The sequence below is a fragment of the Acanthisitta chloris genome, unplaced genomic scaffold (genome assembly GCF_000695815.1).
Source record: "Acanthisitta chloris isolate BGI_N310 unplaced genomic scaffold, ASM69581v1 scaffold26115, whole genome shotgun sequence".
NCBI lineage: Eukaryota > Metazoa > Chordata > Aves > Passeriformes > Acanthisittidae > Acanthisitta > Acanthisitta chloris.
The window spans coordinates 333-19,539 of NW_008674610.1; the positions used below are offsets into that span (position 1 = coordinate 333).

The window sequence follows — 19,207 nt, forward strand, 5'->3', positions numbered from 1 at the left end:
CTAGATGGTTTCTTTCCTGGAGACCCGTGGACTGAAGAAGTGTCCTAGCCAGGTTCTCAAATATATGCAGATCTGTCCCCTTTAGATGTGACTGTCTGTTTTATGATCTTTCCTCTTCCTGCTGGGTTATGGCAAACTTCTCATCCCTGAGTTCTGAGTGCAATTCTGCTTGGAGAAGGAATATTGAGGAAATAGGTGGTGGTGGGAGGGGGCAGACCATGTCCAGTGATACCTTAGGATACAATTCTTCAGTGTCTGTGGTGAACAGTAACAGAGTAAGGGGTTGTAACCACTTCTGTGTTTGTAACTATGTAGTGAGCAAGCAGTAGGCAAGTTGATCTCTGGAGTGCACTACGCTGTAGTGCACAGATGGGGTTTGAATGAGGCACATCTTTTCTCATCCAGAACCTGAAGAAGAGCCAGAAGAAGAGCTTCTGTCAGAGGCTGACACCCCCAAAATAAAGAAAAAGAAGAAGCCCAAGAAACTAAAGGAACCCAAAGTGCCCAAGCTCAGCAAGCGTCAGAAGAAGGAGGTAAGGGAAAGGATGTCTAAGGTCACAGTTTAAAATATGGACATATGGGATGAGGCTGCTTACTCTTGATTTTGGCCTATGGCAGCAGGTTTTTGTATGAATCCTCTAGAGCTTGGAGAGAGAAAGCAGTGTTTAGTGCTTATCCAGGGTATTTTCTCACAGCTGACTTTCTTCCTCCCTCCCCAGCTGGGGGACAGCTCTGGTGAGGGGAATGAGTTTGTGGAAGAAGAAGAGGAGGTTCTGCGCTCTGACAGTGAGGGCAGTGATTATACTCCTGGGAAAAAGAAAAAGAAGAAATTAGGACCCAAGAAGGAAAAGAAAAACAAGGCCAAGCGTAAGGAGGAGGAGGAAGAAGAGGAGGAAGATGATGACTCAAAGGTGAGAAGCTACTCAGGTGTTTGACTGCTTGCTTCTCATTCTCGTGTATCTGATCACTGTGCTCTCCAGTTGTGATGGCAGAGGGAGTTGGGGCTGTTTAGTCTCTTCTTCCTCTACTAGACCTATTTGACTTGACCTTTTTCCCACCTTGCATTCCTTCCTGTCTTCTGCTTTAAACACACCTGGAATTTATACTGAATCCAAAGACTTTTCCCACTTCCATTGATCTTCTTTTGAGGCTGTGTCCTATGGTAGTGATAAGTAGATGTGTGGGGGAAAAATTCCCTTGGTCATCTGTGGAATGTGTAAGATGTATGGAAGTGAGCTTTTTCTCAGAGCTGCTGTGATTCTCTTTTCACAGGAGCCAAAGTCATCTGCTCAGCTCCTGGAAGATTGGGGCATGGAGGATATTGATCATATCTTCACAGAGGAGGATTACCGCACACTCACCAACTACAAAGCTTTCAGCCAGTTTGTCAGGTGAAATGCAAGCCTACACTTGAAAGGACTCTGGAATGGAAAAAGATGGGACAAAAACTAGATTCTTTGATTTTGGAACCTCAGTGTACATTAGAGATGCTAGTGTTGCACCTAACATGAAAACTGAAGCAAAAGTAAAATAATTGATTCACGGCATTTTTTGTTTTCGGCCATTGAGATGATCCAAGTCCTCATTCCCAGTCCCCTTTCTTCCCTACTATGCTAAGTTCCATTTCTTCCTCCAAGCCCCTGAGTGTTTGCATCTTCCACACAGAGTGAATGGAAGTAAAGAGATTTATTGGCTGTTGAGATCAGAGATTAGAAAGGAATGTGGTTTGAGATAGGGGTGCTGATGGGGGTGGCAATGGGGAGGAATAATAATCTAGATTTCAGTGTGGTTTTTTAACTCTTCCTTTCCTCCTTAACTGTACGCAGGCCACTTATCGCAGCCAAGAACCCTAAAATAGCAGTGTCGAAGATGATGATGGTACTGGGAGCCAAATGGAGGGAGTTTAGCACAAACAACCCCTTCAAGGGAAGTTCAGGTGCATCTGTAGCAGCTGCTGCAGCTGCAGCTGTTGCAGTAGTGGAGAGTATGGTGACGAATGTGGATGCTGTCCTGCCACAGCCCCCTGTAGATGTGCCACTCAGGAAAGCCAAGACAAAGGAGGGCAAAGGTGAGGTGAAGAGTCTGGCAGGATGATAGAGTGAGAGTGGTGTCAAGGCCAGTACTTCTTTCTGACTCCCAGGCTCCTTTGTTCCTAGGCCCCAATGCCCGGCGGAAGCCAAAGGCCAGTCCTCGTATTCCAGATATAAAGAAGCCTAAAACAAAGAAGGTGGCACCTTTGAAAATAAAACTGGGAGGATTTGGTTCCAAACGTAAAAGATCATCAGTAAGTGATGCTCCTTCCTTGATCTTCCAGGGAGGTGATGGGCTAGGAATGCTGGGGCATGTGTCCAACTGCTGCCCCCAGCATGTGTGTCTGAGTAACATAGTTTTTCTCTTACCTACCTCAGAGTGAAGATGATGATCTGGATGTAGAGTCAGATTTTGATGATGCCAGCATCAATAGCTACTCTGTATCAGATGGGTCTACAAGTCGTAGTAGCCGCAGCCGCAAAAAACTTAAAGCTGGGAAAAAGAAAAAGAAAGGTATTGATATTTGCTGTCAGCTGGGCACAGAAGCACAGCTAAGTGTTTAGAAAGATCAGAGGAATGTCTGCAGAGTTCGGATATGCAGCACCATACTTGAGGGAGGAGAATTGTTTGTGAAGGAAGAACCAGATATTTGAATAAGGAAAAGGTTTTCAGGAGTTCTTTTTCACCTTGGGAGGGAACAGGCACAGCGCTGAATTTCCCTGGCCTTAGCTGTCTATACCTTTTTATTTCGTGGGTGGAAGTAGGCACAAAGGGACTTGTTTGCTTACATAGATAAAGCAAGAGTTTTGAATTCTGGATCTCTATATGGCTATGTAGGCTGTTGGGAGACTACCCTCCCTTGCTGTAGGAAGCCTGTACCTGTGACTTGTACTACTGTAACTCCTCACTACCCTCTGCAGGTGAGGAGGACTCCACGGTGGCTGTGGATGGCTATGAGACTGATCACCAGGACTACTGTGAGGTGTGCCAGCAGGGAGGAGAAATTATACTCTGTGATACCTGCCCTCGTGCTTACCACATGGTTTGCCTGGACCCAGATATGGAGAAAGCTCCAGAGGGCAAATGGAGTTGTCCACACTGTGTGAGTCCTGGATTCCCCAAACAGTGCAAGAAGTCATGGAGGAGCGAGACATCAAGTGAATTGGGACCGCTGTTTTGTGGTGATAAAATAATCACAAATGTGACTTTGTTTTTCTGATTTCCCTCTCTTATAGGAAAAAGAGGGCATTCAGTGGGAAGCAAAGGAGGATAACTCTGAAGGTGAGGAAATCCTGGAAGATGTCGTGGGGGATGCTGAGGAAGAGGATGACCACCATATGGAGTTCTGTAGAGTCTGCAAGGATGGAGGAGAGCTGCTGTGCTGTGATGCCTGTCCTTCATCCTATCACATCCACTGTCTGAATCCCCCATTACCTGAGATTCCCAATGGAGAGTGGCTGTGTCCTCGCTGCACTGTGAGTTGCCACTAGTACCATTCTCCTATTGCTACAAGAGGTGATTGGTCTGATCCCTTTGGGTCATCATGTTTTCCTGGAAATGCCTGGTCCTCCAAAGACTATCTCACACTTGTGTCATGAAACATAGAGGCCTGGCTTTTTGTGGCTGTATTGCACCTTGTTGAATGGCCGCTTTCTCCAGACAGTGGGAAGGATGAGGTTACAGCCGTTGGGTCCCGTGTGCAGGACAATTGGGCAGTTTTTAGTCCAGGATGCCATTTATCATTTTTCTTGGCTCCTGTATGTGTGTAGAAGCAGGAGATCAAGTGCAAACAACTTAAGTGCTTAAGAATATTTTAAATAGATGCTGAACCAAATGGTTTGGGGTTTTTTGGCTCTGTAATGCTAAGCCCTTTCTTAATAGATGGTTGTGAGAAATATCACACTTTTCCAGGAAGTTCTTGAAATTAAGTAATATAAATGGTGGTAGTTGCTTTGATTAGGTGATAAAGACTTACAAGATGATGAACAGGAAAGGTGCTTCAGGATGTATCTCTACACTGGGCCCTTAGTTCTACAGCAAAATATTCTCTGCACAAACTTTCAATGGAGTTGTGGTTGGACAGTCTATTGGGCTCATCAAGCCTAGCAAATTCTGCTGCATAGTAGAGCTATAACTAAGGAAGTGACGCTCTGTTTCTCCTTCTTAGTGCTTCTCTGTTAGAGTATGTACCCTCTGATGCATTGTGTTCTGTTTAACGTCTCAGTGCCCAGCTTTGAAAGGAAAGGTGCAGAAGATCTTGATCTGGAAGTGGGGTCAGCCCCCAGTTGGCCCTGCACCACCACGTCCACCTGATGCAGACCCTAATGCTCCACCCCCTAAGCCTCTGGAGGGTCGGCCTGAAAGGCAGTTCTTTGTCAAATGGCAGGGCATGTCCTACTGGCACTGCTCTTGGGTGTCAGAGCTGCAGGTGAGTGGAGGACTCTCACCATGTCATAAGGTGGATAGCTGAGGGTAAAACACCTACTAACTGCTTGTGTCGTGACTCCAGCTGGAGCTGCACTGCCAGGTCATGTTTCGTAACTACCAACGCAAAAATGATATGGATGAGCCACCCTCAGGTGACTTTGGAGGGGAAGAAGAGAAAAGCCGAAAGAGAAAAAACAAGGACCCCAAGTACGCTGAGATGGAGGAGCGCTTCTATAGATATGGGATCAAGCCAGAGTGGATGATGATCCACAGGATCCTCAATCATAGGTAGGGGGATTAGCAAAGAGGATTTTCAACAAAGACCTTGAGAGGGGCTAAGGGAGAGTGGATTGGCTAAACCGCAGTATGACTGAGAGAAGCAGTGGGAGTTGTTTTGGTATGACAAACTTTTTTTTTTTCCTATTGCCTCACTGAGTGTCCTTTCCTTCTCTTCCATTTGAGTGGTTTGGGTGACTACTACCATTTCACTGTGCTTAAGACTTCCTGGTTTCTTCTGCAGTGTGGATAAGAAGGGGAATGTCCACTATTTGATTAAATGGAGAGACCTACCCTATGACCAGGCGTCATGGGAAAGTGAAGATGTGGATATTCAAGATTATGACCTCTACAAGCAAGCCTACTGGAATCACAGGTAGGAGGAGTATCTGGAGGTTGTGTTTCTTTCCCTTTGCTCAAGAGAAGATACTGGAGTACGTCAGCCCCTAGCACTGGCTGGATTAGTATTTGGAGATAATCAAGAAGCATCATCTTGTTGCTGACTCCTTATGCCTTTGGTCTGGGACCCTGTGCCTTTCCACCAGTTCACAAAGGTTCCTGCCCTGTTCTCTTGAGTCTATTTGAGTTGGGTGATTGCCCTCCTATCCTTTGCAATTCTTTTCTCTCAATCTGTTAATGAAAAGTCATTAACCTTGCATGTTCTTGGGACTGTCTCTGCACAGGGAGCTAATGAGAGGTGAAGAAGGCAGGCCTGGTAAGAAGTTAAAGAAAGTGAAGATGCGGAAATTGGAAAGGCCCCCTGAGACTCCCACAGTAGATGTAAGTTCTGTTTATTGCTTAGGAGCCATCTGATATAGCTGCTTATTTTGGGTGCCAGCAGGTAAATAGGAAACTGAGGAGTGAACAGCATATGGTTTAGAGTTCCTTCCTGGCCCAAAGAACAAATGGCTTCTAGAGCCTTCAGACAAGTGTCTGCCTTTTCCATTGGGTGAGGCTCTCTAGCTCTTGGTGAAACGGTTTTGCAAAAAACCCCAAAAAACTAAAAAAGGCTTCTTGGTGGATACTTTTGGCCATTTGAGAATTATTTTTGGTGCTAGTCTGGTTGTCATCTGTGAAGCCTCATTTTTATTAGTGAATATATGGGTGACTGGGAAAGGATCTTCGTAGCTACCAAGATCCAAGGTAAAGGATCTCAGCTCTTCCTTCTTTCCCCTGTAGCCAACAGTGAAATATGACCGGCAGCCGGAGTACCTCGATGTAACAGGGGGAACCTTGCATCCCTACCAACTGGAAGGACTGAACTGGCTGCGCTTCTCGTGGGCCCAGGGCACAGATACAATATTGGCTGATGAAATGGGTCTGGGAAAGACTGTGCAGACAGCTGTGTTCCTATATTCCTTATACAAAGAGGTGAGTGCTGGGAGGTTGCTACCCAGGGAGATTCTGCTTGTATTGGTGATTGCAGTCATCTAATGCTCTTATTGACTATTTGTAGGGCCACTCAAAGGGTCCCTTCTTGGTGAGTGCCCCACTGTCCACAATCATCAACTGGGAACGAGAATTTGAGATGTGGGCCCCAGATATGTATGTAGTGACCTACGTTGGGGACAAAGACAGCCGGGCCATCATCCGTGAGAATGAGTTCACTTTTGAGGACAATGCCATACGTGGAGGCAAAAAAGCATCCAGAATGAAGGTACAGAACTCTCCTGTAACCAAACCTGAATTGAGTGAAAGAGATGCACTAGACTGACTTTCAGCAGCTGAGATTGAGATACTATGATGTCCTTGGGAACTGATTATGCTTGTAGTTTCTAAAGGGAAATAACTGCAAATTGGTGACAAGTGGGTGTTTAGATTTCTGCTCTAGACTGTTTAAACACTCCTACCAGTCTGAAGTAATTCAGTACTGAGAAAAGAGAGTTGACTACAGTAATACTGACCATAGGCAAGTCCCTCTGTCTCTTCTACTTAATCTGTGAAGTTGTGCATCATTTCTACAGATCTAAGTTGATGTCAGAATTGCCATTGTATATGAAAGACAAACATACCAAAAAAAGTATGAACTTTTTAATCACTCTGAGGAACTGGCTGACAGTGAGGCCGTACCCAGACATCTGAGAAATTGCATTCTGTGTCCAGACAGGAAGGAAGAGCCTGACCGGGCTGGCTAGTTTTAGTAGAACTTTAGTCTTCCTAGTAAATCCAAGATGGAAGCTAAAGCATTTCCAGTGGCAGAGGTAGACAGAACCCCTTTCTTTCCTTTGAAATTGAACTGCATTAAGTAGTAACAGTAATTTTCAGTTATGGCATAATTATTTATCTTTTTTAAGACTTAGCCTTTTGATGAGCCAATCTTCTCCAAGTCTTGTTTCCCTAATGTGCCTCTACTCACTGCTTATTTGGTAAACATGTCTGTTAGAGTATTTGGCAATTGTCCAAAAGTAGCAGGTACTGAGAGTGTTGAGGAGACTTCCATGTGTTGCGTGCAAGTAATGGGGGATTAAAGGGCTAAAATGGTTTAGGCAGCATTTTGAATCTTGTGACAGGAAACTGTGGGTGTGAAAAGTTTCTGATGTGCTGTTTGACCAGGACTCATCAGAATAACTTGAAGAAACACTATCTACTTTGCCCTGGGTCATTTCTCTATCCTGTTACCGTGTTTGTCCTTTTCTTCTGCAGAAGGAAGCTGCTGTGAAGTTCCATGTGCTTCTCACCTCCTATGAGCTGATCACAATCGATATGGCCATACTAGGCTCTATTGACTGGGCCTGTCTAATTGTGGATGAAGCTCACAGACTAAAGAACAATCAGTCTAAGGTACAGAGAAGCACATGTGTTTCATAGGCATAGCATATGTTGCAGGGGAGCACAGACAGAACGTTGAGAAGATTCCATAGCTACGTCTAAGCTTTTAAGTTTGTCTGACAATTCTTAGTCAATTGTTCAATAGTAAATTTGATGTGTTATTTCAAAGAAAAATCAACAGCCTTCATTTGGAGATCGGTCATCATTGGCAACAGCTTTACTTTTATACAGATCATTGGTTAAAACAGCTTTGTTTCCAGGTGAATGGCCAGTTGGTGTAGACTGGAAGACAAAAACCTGGATGTGGTGGTTGCTCTCAAATACAAGCTGGCTTCTCTGAAAGCAGATCGTATATCTGCACCACCTCCATTCTGAAAAGGTTTATCATACTGAGCATAAAACAAGCTCCATGAGCACAATTACCCTGCCTCCAGAGTAGGCTTGCTCTCTGCATTCATCTAGCATTGTAGCAGAACTAATTAGATGTTATAGAAATGGAAGAGGTGGGCAGAGGTGTTAAAAAATGCCTGGGTAGGTACTGAAAGCCATACAGCTACTTTTATATGAGGCTGCACCTTAACTAAGCTTGTTTGAATTGAGTAGAGTTGACTGCACTTTCTTATCCAGCCTCTTCCTAAGCCCTTGTGCTTAGTATTGGTATTGATGTGTCTGTCTTCAGCTGAGTTCTGGTGCTCAGTATGCAAAAAACAATTGCTATTGGAAACCTGGTTTTAGAGGTTCTTGGAGACTGTGTAAGACAAAATTGCTCCTTGATTTCTCTTTTTTTGTTTGTTTAAATGGCTTTAGTTTTTCGGATCTTGGCATGAGGCACCTTCTTGAGATATCACAGCTGTGCTTGCAGTTCAGCTTCTAGATTATTTTTTTTATTGGAGGCACTAAGACTGGATGCCATTCTATGCTCAGTATTGAGACTATTGGAAGTAGGAATGAATGCTTACTATTCATATTCATTAATTGAAAGGGGTTGTAAAGGCTCAAGGTTAAACCATGACACTATTGGTTACCCACCTAAAGCTGTTCAGTCTATGTTTTTCTAGAGCAATTTCCTGTGCTGTAAGGACAGCTTACAGGTGTTTGGCTGCATGACAGGCCAGATGCCTCTTGACAGATTGGAGTTATCTACTAATGTTTTGCAGACATAATCAGTAACTTCCACATTTGATTCCAAAATGAGAATGTTTGTAACTATAACTATGTAATAAGATAAATCCCCGTGGAGGCCACTGGAAGGATTCTTCTGATGTGATAACCAAAACATAAGTGATGGTTGGTTTTTCTTCTGGTTTTGTTTGCCATCTAGTACAAGCTGCTTTCATTAAGTTTGACCTTGTATTGCACTAAGTGTAAAATATGCAAAGCAATGGTCAAGTTTGTAAATAAATTACTGCTTTATTGTCAGTTTGTGCTGGTGAAGATGACACACTTGTGGTTTTCAGTGCAATACTTTAGCTGCTCACTACATCTGTATGGAATGACTTAATTGTTGTGAAAACCAGCAGAAATTACCTTTAGGACACATTGGCAAACCCTTAGCTCTTTTTCTCCTCCTTAGCTTGTTCAGAGCTCTGGAACATTTCCAGGACTGATATGAATAGGAAGAGTGACTTAGCTATTTCTAGAATTCTCAAGGCAGATTAGTTGTAAGAATGTGGAACACCAATTTACCAAGAAAAAGTACATAGTGTAGCAGTCTAGAAATGATGGGTGGTCTGAAAGAGCTTGTAAGAGCAAAAGAAACCTACCAGCACCTGCTGGCTTGTAAGATTTGCTGCAGTCATGTTTAAGCTATGCAGGACAATGATCCAAATGAGATCAGTCTAGTGACCCTGACTGGAATGTGAACTACTTGGAGCTCTTCTCCAAACAGCTGATGTGTGATCTCAACTGAACCCTAGCATGGTGTCAACTTCTTTTATCAAGGAGATTTTTTTTGGTAGGCCTATGACTTAATAAGCATTTGACATATTTGTGTTTGTTTTGTTTTGTTTTTTTTTTCCCACCATTTCTTCCCTCCTCTCTACTTTCCAGTTCTTCCGTGTGCTGAATGGTTACTCCCTCCAGCACAAGCTGCTGCTTACAGGAACTCCCCTGCAGAACAACCTGGAAGAACTGTTCCACCTGCTGAAAAAAAAAAAACAGTGGTGTGGGCAGTCTGGCTTTCAGTGCAAGTCAGCCTGCCTGTCTTGTCACTGCTATCCTCTTCCTTGTTCTTTTGCTCTTTTTCCTTTGTGGCTTTTGCTGAGTGTCTGTTTCTCTGCAGTAACTTGGAGGGCTTTCTAGAAGAGTTTGCAGATATTGCCAAGGAAGATCAGATCAAGAAGCTCCATGACATGCTGGGCCCGCACATGCTGAGGCGTCTCAAAGCTGATGTTTTCAAGAATATGCCGTCTAAGACTGAACTCATCGTCAGAGTGGAGCTGAGCCCCATGCAGAAGTGAGTGTGAGGGTGAAGAGAGCACCTGCTGCTGAGCTACTGTTTCTCAGTTCTGTAGTTTCAAACAGGATGCTGAAACAGCCTTATCCTCACTATAGGGCTTTCTGCACAGTGGATAGTAGGAAAATTTCCTGCTGCCACTGTAGTGTAGGAAAGACTAATCCTGTGCCCTGATGCGAGGAGATAAAAAGATAGTGAATGCCATTGGCAGAGCCCAGGTAGCTGGCAGGTAATGCCAGGACCTGTGCAGAGTTTAGCAAGAAGAAGAGCATGTTAGTCATTCTCATGAGGGGTGTCTGAGTTGTACCTTCTCTTTTGTTCTCAGGAAATATTATAAATACATTTTGACGAGGAACTTTGAGGCACTGAATGCACGGGGTGGTGGTAACCAAGTTTCCTTGCTCAATGTTGTTATGGATCTGAAGAAGTGCTGTAACCACCCCTACCTCTTTCCTGTGGCTGCTATGGTATGTCTAGTCACTTAGTCTGTATAAGCAAATTCCCTACTGACTGTTCTCAGGTAGCCAGTTAGCTCCCTAGTGAAGCATGGAGGGATTCCCCTTCTTCTCTCTCTGCTTCTGTGTTTTTTTTCATCCTGTCTTTATTTAGACCCAGCATGCTGGGAAGCCTTTATTTTTCCAGCATATTTGTATGACAAGTGAGAGCTGTCTTGTAATTCATGAAAGACGAAGACTGTAAGAGTAAGGGCTAAGTCCCTAAGAAAGAGGAGAGTAGGAATCAAATTGCAAGAGGCACAGGGGTAGCACCGATGTTTCATACAAACAGTTGCTATACCTTGTGGCTTTGCCAAGCTAAATGACCAGATGTGAGCCATTGTCTGATGAACACAGCTGGGGCCTAAGGCCAAGTTACATCCCTTCCCACTGGTTTTGCCCCTTTCTCCTTACTCCCTTTCTCTTTTTCTTCTCAGGAAGCTCCAAAAATGCCAAATGGCATGTATGATGGTAGTGCTCTTATTCGAGCCTCTGGAAAGCTGTTGCTACTTCAGAAGATGTTAAAGAACCTGAAGGAAGGAGGTCACAGGGTGCTCATATTCTCTCAGGTATATGGGGAAAACCCTTAAGGCTGGGAATTCTTTTTCTGAGAAAGAAGTCTGATCTGCTATTCCCTTGTCTCTCACTCTTTTATGGTGGTGTTCTTTTGATATGCAGATGACTAAGATGTTGGACCTTCTAGAAGATTTTTTGGAACATGAAGGGTATAAATATGAGCGGATTGATGGAGGAATCACAGGGAACATGCGTCAGGAGGCTATTGATCGCTTCAATGGTATGGAGTCTCTTACTTGTTCTGGAAAACGAAAACTGTTGCCTTGTATGTGCTTACTGGTCAACATGGGATTGTTGTGGCCCAAGTCTTCTATTGCTTTCATAGAATCTTGAATTAGCAGTGGTTCTCTCAGGTGATGCGAGTCAGATACAAATGTTTATTTCACCCTTGATTACTTTTGTTCTCTTTTGTTTTTCTTTAAGCTCCTGGAGCTCAGCAGTTCTGCTTTCTGCTTTCAACTCGAGCTGGGGGTCTTGGTATTAACTTGGCCACAGCGGATACTGTGATTATCTATGATTCAGACTGGAACCCCCACAATGATATCCAGGTGAGTCTGAATGAAACCACTCACTATAGAGTAATTCTGAGAGACGAAATGAAATCATCAGGAGGAGTGAAGGAATGTGAGACTTCCACTTTAAAAATATGCAAAATTAGAGCAGTGAGCATGGGTAGAGATGGGAAGTGAAATAGTGGAGGGTTCTTCTGGGGCACAGCCTTCACTAATGTTATGAGCCAACATGAAGGCAACTGGGAAGCTTGTGGAGGTAGGTGGGGTGTATTAGACTACTACTGGTATAGCTCTAGACTGTTTGAGCACATCTCTTTTCTAGGCTTTCAGTCGTGCACACAGAATTGGACAGAACAAGAAAGTGATGATATACCGCTTTGTGACAAGGGCCTCAGTGGAGGAGCGTATCACTCAGGTGGCCAAGAAGAAAATGATGCTGACTCATCTAGTAGTGAGACCAGGGCTGGGCTCCAAGACCGGCTCCATGTCTAAACAGGAACTCGATGACATTCTCAAATTTGGCACTGAAGAGCTCTTCAAGGATGAGGCTACTGAGGGGGGTGAGTGCCTGGGAGTGGAACTGAAGGGGGTGGGGAGATCTGGCTCCTTATTTAGTGAGAGACTTGTAGACACAGTGCTGATTATAGCTCTACAGAAAGGTCTAGGGTGACATTCCCTTCCTACTCCCTTGATGTCCACACAGCAACTGTGCATGTGCTCTTCCTTCAGGGGATAACAAAGAGGGTGAAGACAGCAGTGTTATCCACTATGATGACAAAGCAATTGAACGTCTTTTGGATCGGAACCAGGATGAAACAGAAGACACAGAACTTCAGGGCATGAACGAATATCTCAGCTCCTTCAAGGTGGCCCAGTATGTGGTTCGTGAGGAGGAGATGGGGGTGAGTATGAGGTGGATGTCAGCTACTTATGTTCTGCTGAATGATGTAGGATCAATTAAGTTAAGTGAGCTCTGATACTTTTAAAGGAAAGCAAGCATATTTCTGCTACAACAGGTTGGGATTTGGAGCATAGGGCCTTAAAACTGGTTACCTCTCTGGCAGGAGGAAGAGGAGGTAGAACGGGAGATCATTAAGCAGGAGGAGTCAGTGGATCCTGATTACTGGGAGAAACTGTTGCGTCACCATTATGAACAGCAACAGGAGGATCTGGCCAGGAATCTGGGCAAAGGCAAACGTATTCGCAAGCAGGTTAACTACAATGATGGCTCGCAGGAGGATAGAGGTACAAATCCACAGGACCCTGAGGGAAAAACGGGTGTAAGTATTTGTTACTGGGAAGTAATGGAGTAGCGTCTCAGGCTCACGTGCTGTTTTTCTTTCAGACTGGCAGGATGACCAGTCAGATAATCAGTCAGACTATTCAGTTGCTTCTGAAGAAGGAGACGAGGACTTTGATGAGAGATCTGAAGGTAAGTTCTGGTGAAGCCAGAGTTCTTCCATCACTTTCTCAGGGTGTGGAAACAGCTGGGACTTGACTTGGGTGATTTATATATTTGCGGTGCTATCCTGCCAGGGAAATATGCAACAATGTGCTGTGCATTGTCTCTTCTCCTTAGCTGCATTTCTCTTTTCAGCAGCTCGTCGGCCTAGCCGCAAAGGCCTGAGAAATGATAAGGATAAGCCTCTGCCTCCCTTACTTGCCCGTGTGGGAGGGAACATCGAGGTAAGTAGTACTGGGGTAGGCGTTAGCATCCTAGCTGCTTCTCTATGGCTCTTGCCATATCTGTGTCTTCTCCTTTCTAGGTCCTGGGTTTCAATGCTCGCCAGCGGAAAGCCTTTCTCAACGCTATCATGCGCTATGGAATGCCACCTCAGGATGCCTTCACCACTCAATGGCTTGTTCGGGACCTCCGTGGCAAGTCAGAGAAAGAGTTCAAGTGAGTCTGGATTTGGCAGAAATGGAAGACTAGCAGCATCTGGTCCCTTTGGGGTAGAACAAGAGTTGGGCCTTTCCTTAGAGACTTCAGTTTCTTAATGTATTAGTTGTGAGAGAGTGAAATATAAGCTGGGAGAGACTTAGAGGGTTGTTCTTACCTCTCTTACTTGGACTTTACTCATCAGTCACCAATAGCAAATGCTTTTAGAGGTGTAGCATAGCCATGAATGAACACACTCCCCAGGTCTTTCTTGGGCTTATGGTTGTTTCTGGCTCAAGATTCTGGAGTCAGCTGTGTCCCCTTTATGTATGTAGTAATTCCAGCAGGAAATTCTACCTTGAAGGAGACTGGAGCCCCAGAACTTGTGTTTCTGTGGGTTAAGAGTCTTGGGGTAACTTCATTTATGTGCTGGAAGGAGTCTGATAATGCATGTCTCCAGCTAACCTGATTTATAAATTAATTGCTTGTCTCTCAATTGCTGCAGGGCCTATGTCTCACTGTTCATGCGCCATTTATGTGAACCTGGAGCTGATGGTGCAGAGACCTTTGCAGATGGAGTCCCAAGAGAAGGTCTTTCTCGACAGCATGTCCTTACTCGCATTGGGGTCATGTCACTTATACGCAAAAAGGTAGGTGCCCAGCAAAGCAGTGTGGCCTTTGCTGTGCTTACAACTGTAGTCATGGGGGTCCTGACGTAGTGACTTACTTCTCCTTTCACACCTGTTTTTGTTGTGTGCTGAGTGGTCTCTCTTCTGGTTTGAGGATGAGCTTTGTATGACTCTTCCCATGATAAGTCTTCCTCTCGTGCAGGTGCAGGAGTTTGAGCATGTGAATGGCCGCTGGAGTATGCCAGAACTGGCAGAGATAGAGGAGAACAAGAAACTTTCACAGCCGAGCTCACCCTCTCCCAAAACTCCAACTCCTTCGACACCAGGGGATACACAGCCAAATACACCTGCCCCTGTTCCTCCACCTGGTAAGGGCTCCCCTGTTGTACAGCCCTGCGTCCTGACCTCATCCTGGCTCTTCCCCTCACCGGACCTGTGGTGGTGGGGTCTGGGGGTGGACGCAGATCAACTTACTCTCGTGTTAGGAGGGCTGCCAAAGAGATGTGCAAGCCCTTAAAGGCAAGAGAGGACACCAGCTTTCCTTGGATAAGCTGATATCAGTAAGAAGAGAAGCCCAGCATTTGTAGTGCACAGGAAAGGGGGGTTATCTTAAGTGATGTTGGTCCCATTTTGATGGGCCTGATCTCTTGTAGATGTGTGCTTGGTAACAGGGAGGGGAATACTTTACTGATGGCTTCTCTTCTTTTGTCTGCTGTGCTGCTCTGGGGTGGGGAATACACAGAAGAAGGCATAAAAGTAGAAGAAGGAGCCAATGCTAAAGAGCAGGGAGAGCCATCTGAACCAGAGAAAGAGCTTAATGCCTCTGCTACTGAAACAGAAGTCCCTATGGAGGTGAGTCTTGGGTGGCTTGCTTGCCTTGTGCAATTGCAAATTTCCCCACTTCCACACCCTCTTTGTTGTCATTCAGCTGCTGAAAAGGAGGTGAGTTCTTGGAATGATATTTAAAGACAACTCTCAGGTCCTCAGAACTGGCCTGACAGTTTTGTGCCTCTTTGCTTTCCAAACTGCTGTGACTGTCTTCTGTTTCCATGTACTGCTTTACCTCACTTCTCACTGTTTTCTGCCCTCAGCAGTGTGCCCAGCCTGCAGAGACACCACCACAAGAAGCAAAATCCCCAGTGAACACCACAGAAGCAGAGGAAAAAAAAGCAGATGAACCAGAGGTGAAGGAGCGACCAGATGAACCAATGGAAGTAGAAAGCAAAGGTACCTTCTAGGGAGAATGTGTAATACCTTGAACAGCAATAAACACCCCTCCCCCTCAATCTTTTCTTGAAGCTGCATCATCTTTGCTTCAGCACTTTCATCCTGAAGAAAGAGGCCTGGATGTAGAAAATCAGTGGGGAGTTACAAAACACTATTGGGTTTCACTGAAGAACAAAACTGCAGACTTGCTATGTTCCTCTATATCTTATGTTCTTCTTCTCTCCTACAGCTGATGTGGAGAAAGTGGAAGACAGAGCACCTAATGAGAATCCCCCTGAACCTCCTGTAATCACTCTGGATGAGAAAGGTGAGGCATGATAATTCCCTTCTCTTCCTTTAACCCCTCTCCTGTGGGATTTCTTATGGGTCCAATTTGCACAGTATCTTGTTTGTTCTAGTAATTTTTTCTGTGCACAGATGAGAAAAAGGAGGATGATAAGAGAGATGTGGTGATGCTGCAGAATGGAGAGATGCTGAAAGAGTCAGTAGATGAAAGGCACAAGAAGGCAGTAAAGCAGCGCTTCATGTTCAACATAGCAGATGGTGGCTTCACTGGTACGAGATCGTTCTTTGCTTGATCTCATTTGTATGCTCTTGCTTGCATTTGTGAAATAACTCTCAACCATTCTGGTGTCTCTTGCCTTTCCAGAGCTGCACTCCCTCTGGCAGAATGAGGAGCGGGCTGCAACTGTCACAAAGAAGACCTACGAGATCTGGCATCGGCGTCATGACTACTGGCTCCTTGCTGGGATTATCAAGTATCCTTGCCATGATGGGCCCATTTTCTCCCCTTGTACATAATTTGTCACAGTGAATGTGACCATTATGGGTCTGACTAGAGCAGTTTAACTGAGAAAGTGCTTTATCCTCTTTCACAAGAGCAAAAGTTTTCTACCAGCATAGTTAAAATTTAGCAGGACATAGTTCTTGTTCTTTTTCCTTGGCTCCTGTTCCTCCCTTCTCTGCACCCCTCTTTCCCCACCCCCTGTGGAGAAACAGTACTGCCTGGGCTGTGTATTCCCTTGTTCTCACTGCCTTTGTTTGCCTGAGCTCATCCCATCTCAGTCATGGCTATGCCCGTTGGCAGGATATTCAGAATGATCCACGTTACGCCATCCTCAATGAACCCTTCAAGGGTGAGATGAACAGGGGTAACTTCCTGGAAATAAAGAATAAGTTTTTGGCAAGGAGATTTAAGGTAAGGATTTCTCTGTGGTGTGATAACTACCTTTCAGCTGGCTGGACCTCTAAGTACAAGAGCTTGCATTTCTGAGTTTCCACTAAGAAAGTGAAAGGTTTCTGCAGTGCTTTTCGTTTTAAGGGAAATTTTAAACAAAATAAAAGGCAGTATCCCTCAGGATCATGCAGTTGCTCCATGATAGCAGGTCCCTTTTCCCTGGAAATGGTATTGCGGAAATTGGTTCAGTGCTTTCTATCCAAATGGTTATTGAACAATTGGCATGCACAGGCTTAAGGTTCAAGTGGCTGTTTCCATCACAGCTTCTGCTGGGTCTGCTACAACCCACTCCATGTGTATAAGCAGAACTGTATGAATTAGTGAAAGGGTTGCCTTCAGTCCCTACCTTGTCCTGTTTAGGAGTGAATGTAGTTTAGTTCTGAGAATGATTTAAGACCAACCCAAATAAAAGCCATGTAGGTTTCAGTATTAGGGCAAGACATTAATACAGTATGGATGATCAGGCTTTGCACTGATAGGATTTGAAAGGATTTCTCCAATGTCTCTGACATGGTTACAAGTTTCTAGAGTCTTCCTATAAGTAGCATTGGATACTTCTCACTGGGATTCAAAGAGAAAGCTCTATTGCCTTTGCCTTGTAAAGAAACAATAAAATAGCAAACAGCCTGGTCTGTGTAGTCTTCTATTAAACCTGATGTAGCCTAGTTTTTTTGTGTACCTGGCCTAGCTTCATGGAGTCCTTAATTGTTGTGGGTTACTAAGTGAAAGAGCCTGGTGAAAGGAAGCTCAGCTGCAGAATCTCAACTTTTGATATGGTGGAGAACACTGGATCAGGAGAGACTGGGGGTGTAAACAGGCTTCCTCTCAGGCAGCTGCTTGAAAGACTCATTCCTGCCCCATCTTGCAGCTCCTGGAGCAAGCACTGGTGATTGAGGAGCAACTGCGGCGAGCTGCATACCTGAACATGTCTGAAGACCCATCTCACCCATCCATGGCTCTGAACACACGTTTTGCAGAGGTGGAGTGCCTGGCTGAGAGTCACCAGCACCTCTCCAAGGAGTCAATGGCCGGGAATAACCCAGCCAATGCTGTGCTGCACAAAGGTAATGCGGTGTGTTAAACAAGGCAGGGGATAGGTGTTTAGTGTTGCTGTCTCCTTGTCTTTTCCCTCTGGGCTGTTCCTTTCCCCTCAGAAAAGATGTCCCTTTCTCTTCTAGTTCTGAAGCAGCTGGAGGAGCTTTTGAGTGACATGAAGGCAGATGTGACCCGTTTGCCTGCCACCATTGCCCGTATCCCACCTGTGGCCGTGCGCCTCCAGATGTCCGAGCGCAACATCCTGAGCCGCCTGGCCAACCGCAGCAGTGAGCCCCCGCCACCGCCCCCTCCCCAGCAAGTACGTACCCTCCCTGGTCAGTAGGGCCAGAGGAACTGGAGGGGATAGGGGGCTCCATGGGCCAAGCTTGGGGTCTGGTGCCCAGCCCAAGCCTCAGATCCCCTTCTCTCACCCTACAGGTGGCCCAGCAGCAGTGAGTCCCTGGCCTCCAGCAGCAGTGAGTCCCAGGCCCAGTGCTGTTGACCTTTCAGCCAAGCTGAAGTGACCCCCCCACCCCTTCACACTCTACCCCTCTGCCTGACATTCCTGACTGGGTGCTGTTTCCCTCCATGGAAGCTGCTGCTCAGGTCTCTGGGAGGAGAAGAAACTCCTCCCTCTGCAGTCAGCCCGTTGGAGCAAGGAGTGTGTTTAGGAGAGAGGGGGACGGATGTATGATGGACTCTGTACATAGTGACTGGAGGCCCCAGCGCCATGTCTGTTACATGGGGAACCTGGCTGCGTTGCTCATTGCCTCCGCCTGGAATTCCAGTTTTTGTTTTTAATTTTATTTTGAGTTTGTTTACTGAGATGAGTGCGCAGGCAAGACCAAGCAAAAGCCAGGACAGAGACAAAGCTACCTCCATCAGAATCCTTTTTAATACAAAAACTGACCGGACTTGTCCACTAATAAGCAGCTTGAAGACAAAAGCAAACAACAATGAAAAAACCCAACAAAAAACAGAGCAAAACATTGATAAAACTGAAAAATAAAGTTTCCTTGTATTTTGTTTTGTTGTATCTATTTAGCATTAGAATGGTGGGGTAAGTACTTGCACTGGGGCCAAGTTCAGAGTGATCCATTACCTCTTTCTCTTTCCATCATGTCTCAGTCAGGTTTTGAGAGTGTCCCATACCTCTATGAATTGTTTCCCCCTTGCCTATGCATCAAGCCCTTGAAGGACAGTTGGGGGGGGAGTGCATCCAGAGAAGGACAGTGAAGCTGGTGCATGGTCTGGAACTCACGTCGTAGGCAGAGAGGCTAAGTGAACAGTTTATTAGGCCTGGAGAAGAGAAGGCTCAGGTGTGACCTCATCAGTGTCTGCAACTACTTGAAAGGAAGGTGGGTGTCGGTCTCTTCTCCCAGGAAGCGATGTGTGTGGTGTCAGGATGAGAGGACATAGCCTTAAGCTGCACCAGGGGTGGTTTCGGTTAGCCTTTAGGAAGAATTGCTTCACAGAAAAGATGATTAGACACCGCAATGGACGGCCCAGGGCAGTGGTGGAGTCACTGTTCCTGAGGTGGTTAAGACTCGATGTCTCCCGTCTAGTTGACATGGACCTGATGATCTTTTCCGCCCTGATTGTTTCTGTGGTTTTCTGCCGCCTGCCTGGGGTACGCTTACCCCTCGCTCCGGTCCAGCCG

The 19,207-nt window shown here is 45.5% G+C and overlaps 1 protein-coding gene across 1 annotated transcript; it reads left to right on the plus strand.

Moving 5' to 3' along the window:
• The first annotated feature begins 380 nt into the window (after nucleotides 1–380).
• On the plus strand, nucleotides 381–18,572 carry CHD4 (chromodomain helicase DNA binding protein 4). The gene is made up of 38 exons (XM_009075418.1): nucleotides 381–533; nucleotides 720–911; nucleotides 1,273–1,391; nucleotides 1,827–2,068; nucleotides 2,157–2,284; nucleotides 2,409–2,544; nucleotides 2,952–3,133; nucleotides 3,267–3,506; nucleotides 4,256–4,459; nucleotides 4,541–4,746; nucleotides 4,979–5,110; nucleotides 5,418–5,514; nucleotides 5,914–6,105; nucleotides 6,191–6,391; nucleotides 7,378–7,515; nucleotides 9,553–9,662; nucleotides 9,785–9,958; nucleotides 10,284–10,425; nucleotides 10,890–11,021; nucleotides 11,131–11,248; nucleotides 11,452–11,576; nucleotides 11,863–12,100; nucleotides 12,270–12,442; nucleotides 12,605–12,785; nucleotides 12,886–12,972; nucleotides 13,138–13,226; nucleotides 13,307–13,440; nucleotides 13,925–14,069; nucleotides 14,251–14,416; nucleotides 14,791–14,900; nucleotides 15,140–15,275; nucleotides 15,505–15,582; nucleotides 15,693–15,830; nucleotides 15,925–16,033; nucleotides 16,341–16,473; nucleotides 17,381–17,576; nucleotides 17,691–17,866; nucleotides 17,986–18,572. Exons 1-38 carry the CDS (start codon nucleotides 381–383, stop codon nucleotides 18,001–18,003), a joined length of 5,670 nt encoding a protein of 1,889 aa, XP_009073666.1. The 3' UTR covers nucleotides 18,004–18,572.
• Nucleotides 18,573–19,207: the final 635 nt, after the last annotated feature.

Excerpts from the sequence above, each read along its gene's own strand:
- CHD4 (XM_009075418.1), top strand. The coding sequence starts at position 381 with ATGAGGCACATCTTTTCTCATCCAGAACCTGAAGAAGAGCCAGAAGAA. Across the intron at positions 4,747-4,978 it reads CACAGGATCCTCAATCATAG|TGTGGATAAGAAGGGGAATG; the intron begins GTAGGGGGATTA and ends TTTCTTCTGCAG. Across the intron at positions 7,516-9,552 it reads TAAAGAACAATCAGTCTAAG|TTCTTCCGTGTGCTGAATGG; the intron begins GTACAGAGAAGC and ends TCTACTTTCCAG.